Genomic DNA, 13,012 nt, shown 5'->3' on the forward strand with positions numbered 1-13,012 from the left:
TTTCCAACAGACTATGGAAAACTTTTTCTCTGATCAGCTGCTACCTGAGAGACCAATAATCCTTTCTCAAGATACTTCAGCGAATTTGAGACATGATCCAAAATAATGTTTTTTGTCGCGAACCCACTATATTCCTGATTCAATCAAAGTCGTTTCGAGCCGTTTTCGAGATCCGTCCGACATACATACATACATATCCACAAATACACATGTTCAAACAGAGATTAATTTCTCAGTATAATTGACTTCCATTATTATGATTTCATTCAATGAGAGCTTATTTCACATAATAATAATAGCTGGCATCAAAAGCAAAAATGTCAAACATGATTGAAATTGAAACAGTAGCGATCATCAACATTATCTTCATCTCATCTAAAGTAACCAAATTATAGTAAGATTCACATCAATGTTTCAGCATTGTTTGAATGGGGAGCATTTATGCTATTAATGAGAAATACTGACAGTCAACGAACTGTTATGCATATTCTCCAATATTTTTAAGGAAAGCTACCTTCTATTTTCTTTGGTAAAAAAATCAATGTTTGGGAATAATATTGATGCATGGGAAAAGCGCCTTACTTCTATATGGAAGATATTTTTACATTTGGAAAAGCAACAAGAGCTATTTGGCCGTTTTAATAAATAATAACCCCTTTCTTTCGCTCAAGTTAAATTTTGGCCGAATTTCCTCATTCTTTCCAAAAAGATTCCACAACGGACACTTCTGAAGTTTTAAAAATACCATCCATATATCATACTGAAATATTAAAATTTCATTGAAATTGTTTAAGCAGTTTTCGCGATCTGACGGATATACAAACAAAATTAGTCTTGATAGAATAGGATCAATTGATAGAAGCAACACCCGTCATAAAAGTTCGTTTTATGAAAAATAAGAATGATCTATACTCCCAGGAATGTTTTGATAAATGCATTTTAATCAGTTCTTCAATTTGGTGCCAACCTAATGAAGTCATCTCAACTTAATGCCAACATGACAAAATTATTAATTTAGTTGCCAGTTAACAACTGTTTCGAAGAGGTACTCTCTGTAGATTATAGTTCTATAGTAACATATGATATGGACATTTAAATTATAATTAAGAGATTGAGAGAAGAAGAGTATACATGCTAAAAGACGAACTTTAAACCCTTAAAAACCACCCTTATAGTTGAAATATCGCCAAAAGATTTCTTAGTGAGCACCTAGGACGTATAAGGAAGCTATATTCCAAGTTTTGTTCAATCCATCCAGTAGTTTTCCAGAAATCGTGATCAGTGAGTGAGTGAGTGAGTCAGTGAGATAAGAATTTTATAAATATAGAAGATGAAGTGAAAAATAACTGTAGAGCCAGTTAAAAAAATATGATTTATTTAGTATAATATTCAATTCAAATGAATAAATGTTATGTTTTAGAAACATCTAGCTCACCTAAAGTGATTCATGTTGTTATGGTAATTCAGTTCTCTCTAAGAATGAATTTATGAATTGTTATTAATCGGTTTTAACAGCGAAAGAAGCGTGCACAGTGTGGTGTTATAAGAGGCGAGGAGGCTCCAAGAGCAGAGGCTGGTCGTTCCCAGATGGTACCACCTGTCGCACTCACCGAGCCCACAAGCCCATGTTCTGCATCAGTGGAGTCTGTCAAGTAAACTGATCAACAATTTTCTATTAAAATTTCTCTGAATACGATTATAAAGGATTTACACTTTTGAATAATTTCATCAGTTTTTGCTACCGTATTGAAAGTGGGAATATTTGCATATTAGAAGGTTTAGTAATCTCTGAAACGCCAGCTTGATTGAAACTTTAAGAAATATTCCATACATTCAGGACATTCACGCAATACAATATACAGTGTGATATTAGGGCTTCGACAAGAGCTTCAATTAATAATGATCATTGTGTACTAGGAGGTTCAAGATGAATCTTCCAGTCTGACGAATTTCGAATGGTGTTGATGTTGATGATTGGAATAGTACAGTAACGATATTTTCAAAACTCGAGCAAAAATTTTAGTATGTTAATGTAAAGCTGCGTACACATATTCGCGTTTCCAACCCGCACCGAGCACGCTCCGCCCTCGTACGGCCCTCGTACCGCCCTCGTTCCTCCATCGAACCACAGTCGCTCCGCCCACGCACCCATTATGAACGTTACGGAAGATGTATTGTGTTACTCTCTCAAGTATTTTAAAACCAAGTGATGATGAATGATAATTCAGTAAAAACGTTTCTATTTGTAATAATTTAGATAGATTACAATAGAGATGATGAATAGCTGAAATGAAACTTGAGAATGAGTAGCTGATATAAAATGGGAGAGAAATGAAACCTGAATTTCCTGTTAAATCTATACTAAGAACCTACTTGCTACTTACTATCGTCTTGTCAAGATTAATATTATTTATACTTTATTAGCAATATTATATGTATACTTTATTTTAGCAAAGGAATAGCACAAGTAGGAACATTTTTGAGGAGAAGTAGGTACAATAATACCTCTATTAATCGTTCTTCACCTTCAGAACCAGGAGTGTGAGCTGGATATATATAGACAGTTGAGGGACAGAAATGAAATTTCAGAATACATTCAGGTACAGTAAATAATGGGCTAATGTAAGTTAATAAAAAATTATTGAAGACAGAAATACTGCAGATTGAACGACTTCGAAACGATCACTTTTATACATTTCATTTTTATTAAAATTTTCACGGTCCTTCGATAAAACTTTTATGGTGGCATAATATTGAGTGGCGGTCACCTCTGATCGAGGTTTTATTGCAGTAAAATTAAAAAATATATATATGAAAACCCATATTGATTCGAAGATAAACATTAAAATGATAATTTCATAAAAATCTCAATGAAAGTACTGATTACACAAAACATTTTTCAAATGTTATCAATTTTTTCATGTATTTCAAATTTTATGATTGCAGGAGTTTACCTGCCAGTACGACGGGAGAAAATGGGAGGAAGACGTGTTCAGTTTGTCGCGCGAGTCGTGTCCCATTGCGCCGCTGTTCTCCAGGGACAAGCGACGTGAGGTGAGTGTCTCCGCGTGGATGCCAACCTCCGACTGCTTCCACAGCTGCATCAGTCCCGGCTCCGGCATTCGAGTGGTCGAGAGGCGACCTTGCAGGAAATGCAACACAACTATCAGTGTACAGCTGTGTCAACCCAAACAGAAGGTGAACTGATCAATCTCCAAATAAACTAAATAATCCTGCAATAAATCAATATAATCAAGGGACATAATTTATGCACCATCTACATTTAACCATAGAGAAAAGATAGCATAAGATGATATTCCTCATGGTATAGGGCGTTTATGTTGCAAATTTCACTGTTAACTCAAGCCGATAGTCCTAGTAGTTCTTTTGCGTAAAGCTATGTGTGTGACGCTGGTAGTATCTCATACCGTGCTGTTCTTATACTCTCACCCGGCCAAAACAATAATAATAGACACAGTAACAGACAGTAATCGGCTTGAGTTAACAAAAAATCGGCTTGAAATTAGGAGCATGAACTACCTACCTCTACCATGGAATATCTTCTAATGCTATCTTTTCTCAATGGTTTAACGCTTGTAAGAATAAAAATCTAATCCAAGCTAAGTTCATTCAAGTTTTACATAAGGTTGCATTTATTAAAGTTTAAAGCAACAGCTAAAATCTATGGCCCTGATGCTATTACTTGAGTACAGAGATTAGCCATGTAATAGCAACGAGACAGAAACTGGAGCAACTCCATAAGTTTCACGTTTTTTTGCTAGTTGCGTTGCTGTCACATCACTAAAAACATTACCAATCTACTATGTACGGTATGTTGTGAGAGAGCGACTCAAGTTACAATGGCTTCGCTACCACTCAGTTGCTCTTTGTATGTAAGTAGTATATGTATATGAATACGAAATGGTTAGTAGCCTTTATGTAGTTTACCAACTTACCAATTTTTTATCAACAGTCGTGTGGACGTTCGCAAACACCTGTAGAGTACGCTTCAACAGTGTGTACAAAATACAGCCAAAGAGTGCGCAGGTTGTCTGGACTTGGCATGCAACTTTCTGCAACCGCAGGTAACTTCAATATTTGCTAATTTGAATGCATGTCATCACTGCGGGTAACTGGGGTACAATCAATAAAAATATATTATGGACTCATTATATCATATAGAGATAATGCATCACTAATTTTTATAACTAATTAAAAAAGGTATAATTTTGTATTACTCTCCACAACTCAACTGTTGCCGTGCTACCAATTTCTCCTAAATAGGTTGGATAGCATTTCACACCTATTAACCTAAAGGAAGTTAACGGCTCCAAAATGGTAGATTCTTGATAAACTATGAATGGATCTATTGCTTATGAATGAGAAATCCAGTTTTCAGAGCAATCCAACTTATAATCTTCAGAAGAATTTTGGCAATATACAACACAAATCCACAAAACAATACCTTACACACTTAAGCATCTAACATCATTACAAGCTAGATACTTATCCATTTATATAGTTGAAAAACAATGGCTAAAGGCTTGTAGACACACAAAACAATTTTATACAAAATTAGAACACCATAAAACTGTTCAAAACTCAATTTAAAACATTAAAAATTCAATTTAACAGAAAAATATTCAGAGAACACAAAATTAGAACACATAGCCAGCCATCATTTTTTAGAGAGAAGCCCTAACAAGTAAAGAGTAAAGCCCCAACTCAAAACCAGTGTCGACGTCATGAACATGTCACCGATATTAAATTCCAAAAAATTATAAATTACAAGTTTAGAATTTACATTTTACATTTGTTCTCAATAAAACTTTATTTCAAAACTGTTATTTTAAATTTATATATCCTCTATATTTATAATGATCTATTTATCTGTTAATTCTGTTAACTCAGTTTCGGTGATACCATGGAATGTGCGTGCAACACAATTATTTATGATAAATTCTCAGTTAAAAAGTTGTCCGCATATCGATTACTCTGATATTTACTATCAAGTTTTATAGATCTCGAATTGAAGATTCGATTTTAATCGAGAAAAAATGTAATATTACAAATACCTCCCTCTTGACATAAAAAATTTTACTGTTTGAAAATTTAAAGAAAAAATTACATTGAAACAAATGGAAATTGTTGAAATTAAATTCGAGAACAGTAACAATTTTCTATAAAAACATTACATGTCATCCTATAATATTGAAAATTATTATAAAAATTCATCAATAGCATTTGTTATACATTTCCAAACAATATTTCAAAGTATAGAATATCAAAATTACTTTTGATTTAGCTTTATAATTTGAAGGAAAATATCTCAACGGAAAGTTTAATATATATAAAGAATAGTTTTTGAAATTGCACATAAATTTAATAGATAGAAAAATTCAATTTTTTATTGCATAAAAAAAATTTAGTACCGGTATGTTGAATAATTTTTTTTTTTTTATGAATTGATGAATTGTTACATTTAATTTTCACATAAAATTTCAATAAATCAAAAAATGTTCATTTCTTTCACTATTGACACAGTTGATTTTATCGATGCAAATTTTGGAAAACAGTCTGTTAGGGCTCTCAGTATGAATTCCAGTTAAGTGTGACTCCAGTGTGATGACATCAGTGTTGGGCTGATCCAAATACTCGTAGTGTTGGGCTGATCTGGATGCACGTAGTGTTGGGGTGATACTTGTAGTCGACTGATGCATACCAAACTCGATACAGGTGACATCTCAGTTAGCATTATCTCATGCTTGTAGTAGACGGCTGCATACCAAACTCGATGCAGGTGACATCTCAGTTAGCATTGCCTTATGCTTGTAGTAGACGGCTGCATACCAAACTCAATACAGAGTCACGTGAATTTTGTATCATATAATTACACAATGTTTATTTCAGGCTTGAAATGACAATGTAATTTGTTTTTTGGAAAAGAGATAGACGCTGCATACAGGATTAACTTAGGTGAGGATTAATTTAGGTAAGGTTTGGTTTTTGATATTTTCAGCTTTCAAGGTTTAGAGTTCTGCATACAGGAATAATTTAGGAGAGGATTTTTTGAATCAATTCTTTCATTATACTGTGACTGTTATTCTGAATTCAAAGTTGTGAATGTGAACATGGATGGCAATTACCTCCAGGTAGTGTGGTAGTGTTGAAGTTTGAGTTACATGGTCAGCAATAGGCGTTGGCATTGTCATTGGCGTATGCATTGGTGTCGGCATTGACGTTGGCATTGTCGTGGGCATTGGCATCAACATTGGCACATTGGCGCAGGCATTGGCATCGGCGCAGGCATTGGCATCGGCGCAGGCATCAGCGTAGACATCAACATAGATATTGGCATTGGCATCGGAGCAGATATTGGCGTTGATATTGGCATAGGCAACAGCATCGATATTGGCGTAGGCATTGGTGTAGATATCAGCGTAGATATTGGCATTGGCATTTGTATAGATATCAGCGTAGATATTGGCGTTGATAGTCAATTAATGAGTCACACTAGTTCGAAAATCACCCAAATGTTCTTAACACTCTTCATGGCATTCACTTGTTGTTGATTTCGAGATTCACATGATAATTATTTCAATGTTAATGTCCACGCTGTACCAGTTATCTTAAAATGCTTATAAACTAAAAAGAAAATTTTGATTAGGCTACCAATACAATCTAATACACATGAAAATTATTCACAAGTATATAATCAATATAAAAATGAAATTTGTTAACATCTTATTATACAGTCAGCAATACATAAATTGTGAAATTTCCTCAAACTCAATGGAGACATCAATTACAAAATTTTAATAAAAAAATAATTTCATTTTCATTTATTCACTGTTCAAATATTTTATGAAAAGCAAATTATTCAATATTATTAATCATCGTTTGTTGGATACTATAGTTTATTTCGACTTTTCAATGTCCTAAACACAAACTACATTTCATGACAAAACTCTACTATCAATCATTAAACAAGAAATCATTCAAAACATCAATAATATTTTGCTTCAAAGGCAATCAATATTCATAAGTAATCATCTGCATCTATGGCAATCAACATTATTAATCATTATTTTGCATCTATGGCAATCAGCATAAGTAATAAACACAAAAAATATTATCTCATTATCTCATTATCTCACTGCCTCTCTAAGTCATAACCTCTGTTATTCCTTCTTTAGGCAATAATGGGTTTCCATCCCAAAAAACAATCACATACCAGCAAAATTCTAATCAACAAACCCCACTAAAAATTCTACATACACTCCAGCATCCATTTTAAACGATAATCAATCATATCAAAATTTATAGAACAAACAGTTTTTTGAAATTTAGAAAAAGACATCAATTACAAAAACTTAAGAGAAATTTCAACCTTTAACTCATTTCAATTAATAATATGACAAGACGTTTTTATTTAATGAAATCATTATTCAAGTTAACTTTCATTTATATTGAACATCTCATATACATGGCGACACAATTCATTACCTAATACTTTCAAATTTTGAAGTTTTATTATTATAACAAAAGAATTTATACATAAGATTAAATTTCAGCATGTTCTAAATTGAACCATTTATTTTTTAAATAATTTCAGAATTTGAAGACTGTATAATAAGTACAAACATTTCAATATTACAATACAAAGACGATCAAGATGGATAATGGGTAAATAAGTTCCCTAAAAAATACAAATAAGAGAAAAAGAAAAATTGGGTAAATAAATTTCCTAAATAATACAAGGAAGAGAAAGATTAATTAGAGCCTATCCTAAATGTCAGTACTAAACTTTCAAAAGGAAGTATATATTTAATAAAAATATACTGAAAATGAGAAAATGGGACATAATTTGCTCTGAAAAACCTAGTTACCTAATATGATACCTGACAAAAAATAGGCATAATTAAAATATGTAATACACAATGAAAAAATATACCGCAAGCAAACAATTATTTACACTACAATAGATAGATTTTAGAAAAGTTAAGTTTTATCAACAATTTAAAGATTAGGAAAATAAGCTACTATTTTAACTTCCAAAATTATTTCAGAAAAAATACAAATTTAAATGACTATGGACAAGATTGGTTAAGATATGCATCATAGAAGAAATTTACTGAACATTACACAAAGACAGGAAAGAATCGAAATTTGAAACGATTAAGGGCCAAGAAAAATAGGCTACAGGAAAGAAAAAAGACACAATTATGGACTCTTACCATACACTGCATAGCGATTATGCTATTCTGAATCCCGGCATAACACAGGATTCCTAATCATTGTGTGCTTTCTGATGGTATTTCTTCATCATATATTGATTGACTCTCATAATTTTACCTGTACTTATCTCTTCAAGTTTGAAACACCCTTTATTGAGATCATCTCTTACTATGTAAGGTCACAGTTTACCAATTTCTCCTAAATAGGTTGGATAGCATTTCACACCTATTAACCTAAAGGAAGTTAACGGCTCCAAAATGGTAGATTCTTGATAAACTATGAATGGATCTATTGCTTATGAATGAGAAATCCAGTTTTCAGAGCAATCCAACTTATAATCTTCAGAAGAATTTTGGCAATATACAACACAAATCCACAAAACAATACCTTACACACTTAAGCATCTAACATCATTACAAGCTAAATACTTATCCATTTATATAGTTGAAAAACAATGGCTAAAGGCTTGTAGACACACAAAACAATTTTATACAAAATTAGAACACCATAAAACTGTTCAAAACTCAATTTAAAACATTAAAAATTCAATTAAACAGAAAAATATTCAAAAGAACACAAAATTAGAACACATAGCCAGCCATCATTTTTTAGAGAGAAGCCCTAACAAGAAAAGAGTAAAGCCCCACCTCAAAACCAGTGTCGACGTCATGAAACGTCACCGATATTAAATTCCAAAAAATTATAAATTACAAGTTTAGAATTTACATTTTACATTTGTTCTCAATAAAACTTTATTTCGAAACTGTTATTTTAAATTTATAATGATCTATTTATCTGTTAATTCTGTTAACTCAGTTTCGGTGATACCATGGAATGTGCGTGCAACACAATTATTTACAATAAATTCTCAGTTAAAAAGTTGTCCGCATATTGATTACTCTGATATTTACTATCAAGTTTTATAGATCTCGAATTGAAGATTCGATTTTAATTGAGAAAAAATGTACCGTAATATTTCACAGTCTTTCAATGGTGAAGTTTTCACGATTCATTTGAAAAAGTGATAAGCAATGCATCTGTGGTTACAAGTAAAGTTGAGTATACAAATTAACAATTTAATTTTAATTATTTTTCAAATTTTTAAATTAATTGGCTAAATGCTCATGTAGACATTATCCACAATGAAAAAATATATAATTTCCTCTTTCTTCTCAACTGCTTGACTTGGTTAGTAATCCATAACAGACGTTTTCAAAAAGTGATCTAAAAATAGATTGTTTCAAAATGTGAGTATGAGTCTTAATTAATGAATCAATGTACGTAATTCTCATATACAATTTTTTTCAAATATGATTATTCAAAGGAACACTTGTCCAAACATTAAAGCAGTACTTTTCACAAATAATGAGAATGGACTCTGGCTAGCCCTTCAAGTAAACGAGTAAATTGATAATATTAATTACTAAGTAATTGAGTTCGGATCTTTTTAGTCGTAAATATCACAGGAGTCTATTGAATTTGCTTGATTGGACGTTTCATTATTATGTTTAAATCGATATTGCAGATGATTCAGATCGGCCTTGCAGACTGGCCTGCCAAGATGATAGTGTCCTGCATAGATTCTACCTAGTCAATGGCGAGGAAGGTCATTTTCCGTTCGGAACTGACTGCAGCAGAGGTGACCTTTCCAGGAGAGCATTTTGCGTCAGTGGTAAATGCTTGGTCAGTATATTTTTCTATATTTCTATCTTAATAACATTCTAAGAAATGAATGCTTGATATTTCGAGCTCCTCTAGAATTTGATATAATATTTGGGTAATAGATTCATAAGAGCAAGGTAATTATTGTAACTAGAAAATAATTCCTCAATACCCATTGTACATACGAGGACTATTCACAAAGTAACAAACGTTCTGTCTGACGCTACAAGATACGCGCCAATCATGTACTTTCAAGTACAGACGTGTTCTCCTTTTCAGTGGCTTTCCACCTGTACCAGTAAAAGTGAGGTTGCGAAGCGCATATTGATGCAGCATTCAAGTTTGAAATGTGTGGTGCAATTGAAAATCCCGCAAGTTGTGTGGTCAGATCAGTAATAAGGTTTCTGTTAGCCAAAAACCGGTTGAAATTTATCGTCAATTGTGCGAAGTATACGGAAACTACGTTATGAATGAAAGTTGGTCCGGAGATAGTGTTCAAAAATGGATGGTAGGCCTACAGTTCAAAAATGGCCGCACTAGCATTCATGGCAAGGAGAAGAGTAAACGATCGAGCGTTGTCACAGATGAACTGGTTGCCAAAGCCGATCAAAAAATTCAGGAAAATCGCTGCTTTTAATAAGTAAATTTCACGAGTGGCTGAAGTCACAAGCGGCGATATTCTATGACGAAGGAAGCCTTAATCTGTTTGATGACTATGTAGAAAATATTATTTTTCTGCTCTTTCAAATTTATATATTACAATAATTATTGTCTCATTAAAACTTATTTTTCTATTTCAAAACGTTCGTTACTTCCTGAATAGCCCTCGTAATTGATTGGTAGTTCCATATTTCATAGCAAATCTCCACTTGTAAGCTGAAATTGAATTTCAAAGACCATTATAAGATGACCTGTACGAGTATTGTTATGGTACCGGTACTAAACGAATTATATGAACGAAATGAAATTCAAACGTTTCATCGTTTACATGAAATTTATTGGTCAAGGCAGTTTATTAACAGAGAGCTCTCACAGATTTGAACAGTTAGTGCTCAATTCTGTTCAAAAGTAGTAGAAGAAATAAGCTTTTGCCATTATGCTTTCTATTCACTAATCGATTTTTATACAATTATTATAAAAACTTCATTCGATTTTTACTTGTAATATACAGAACTTTTGTATGAGGAATACTGAGGTTCAATAATGAATTCCACATTCTATCGCGAACTGATGGATCAGATCATTCAGCGTACAATAACAAAGATTACACACATCTCATGAATGTGTAGCGATAGTGAGATTCACGTTTTAAAGTCAGTAGATTTCACTATTTCATAGGAGAGCATAGTTGTCACGTTTCCTTTCCACCTCCTTCCTATTCAAGAAAGCTGTGACTCTATAGTCATTCCAGCATATCTTATCAAATATTAATTGTTGTTTCTTGTTAATAATGGTCAATTCTATTTCAAACATATTTCTACATCAAGAAAATATATTTTTTCGGCATTAAATGATACACTTGTATAATTGAGATTGGTAGGTAGTTCATCATATTTCTACAAACATACAACAATAATTTCTGGTCATTCAGCAATGGTGCGGAGTTGCAGAAGCATCGCGTTGTCTGTTTCGTCTAATGACAGACAACAGCAAACCAATGCTACTAAGATGCTAACTTTTAAACGGGGATCTCACTATACCTATCTAAAGTTCATTTCAAAGTGAATTATGACATAATTATTAATTCAATTAATTCGCCTACTATTTTTGCTGTGTCGCGAACAGACCTGAATGTGTGTAGGAGGCAATTCGATCATTATAATGCCATAAATTAATCAATAATATTGTATTCCGGAAAATTTCCTCGTGAACAGGATCTCAAAGTCAACTTTACAAGTAATAGAGGATTGGATAAAATTGCAAGATGAATTCAATATTATCACCTTGTAGTAATTTAAAACTACCGTCAAGCCGGCTAACTTGGGACAGTTTTCAACTTTGACTTGAAATTCAGTTCCATTATTATTTTAATAGTTTATTTCGCCTGTGCTCAAAACTTGGGTCTCTAATAATACTTTAAATATATACATTCAATGTCATTATTATTCCAACCTTTTCTGAAAAAAATATGGTGTCCCAAGTTACCCGCAGAGGTTGGGTAACTTGGGACACCAATACTATTTGCCTGTAATTTGACAATTGAGTGGTTGAAGGCTAACTTGTGACAATAGATTTTGAATAATTTGTTTCATATTCATAATAAAAATACTTTAACTGTAAAATATTCGAATAATTGTGTGTAATAATTGAGTGTTCACAATACAAGTTATTAAAGGCTCAATTTCTAGGTTGGAAATAGTAGATTGTTATGACAGTTAAAAAAGTATCTAAGCTGTTAATCAAATGTTCGAAACGTTATTAAATATTTTCAATGATGTGTTCCCAACAAATCCACAATGCCAGAACTCGGAAGTTGGAATTGGAGGGGAGGGGTTAAACTGTCCCAAGTTAGACTACTGTCCCAAGTTAGCCGGTTTGACGGTAATGTATACATACCTTTTCAAAAAATTATTTCTTCCTTTTTCTCCTTTTATACTTCTTTCTCTCTCTCTCTTCTTATCTCATTGACGAACATTTTTCTTTTTGTGATGATAAAAATGTTTTGCATTTTTCCTTGTCAGATTGAAAACATATTATTTTTAGTTCAAGAATCTATGTGTTGATTGGAATCTTATTGTGTTTTTACTCATCTATTATTTATAATTCATACATTGTATTTATTATTATTTATTGCTTTCAATTTGATAAAATAAATTTGAATTCTAATTGCATTTTATTTGTTCACAAATTGTTAACAATAACTATCAACATCATGAAACTTTTCATTACTTCTCAGGACTTTGGATCAGACGATGCTCCATTAAAAGAGTACCTGTACAGTGCAGGTTTAAACCAAATGCAGAAAAGTATCGGGGAATTTAGAAAGTCACGCGTCGAAAGAAACGCACCGCTCCTTTCCATTGCTCAATTCGCCCCTCAGCTGACAACAATGTCCAAGTCTAGTAAGTTGAATACTGAATTATTTCATATTTAAAGTACGAAAATAGCTTAA

General features: G+C 32.5%; 1 protein-coding gene across 1 annotated transcript in view; it reads left to right on the forward strand.

Moving 5' to 3' along the window:
* The window catches only part of LOC111048600 (A disintegrin and metalloproteinase with thrombospondin motifs adt-1), a 93,634-nt gene that overhangs the window by 79,814 nt on the left and 808 nt on the right, over positions 1 to 13,012 (forward strand). Inside the window, exons 13-17 of the mRNA XM_039421240.1 lie at positions 1,516 to 1,652; positions 2,947 to 3,198; positions 3,974 to 4,085; positions 9,764 to 9,921; positions 12,797 to 12,962. Of these exons, the coding sequence (XP_039277174.1) occupies positions 1,516 to 1,652; positions 2,947 to 3,198; positions 3,974 to 4,085; positions 9,764 to 9,921; positions 12,797 to 12,962 (825 nt within the window). The remainder of the gene's footprint in view (positions 1 to 1,515; positions 1,653 to 2,946; positions 3,199 to 3,973; positions 4,086 to 9,763; positions 9,922 to 12,796; positions 12,963 to 13,012) is intronic.

The sequence above is a fragment of the Nilaparvata lugens genome, chromosome 2 (genome assembly GCF_014356525.2).
Source record: "Nilaparvata lugens isolate BPH chromosome 2, ASM1435652v1, whole genome shotgun sequence".
In the NCBI taxonomy this organism is placed as follows: Eukaryota; Metazoa; Arthropoda; class Insecta; order Hemiptera; family Delphacidae; genus Nilaparvata; species Nilaparvata lugens.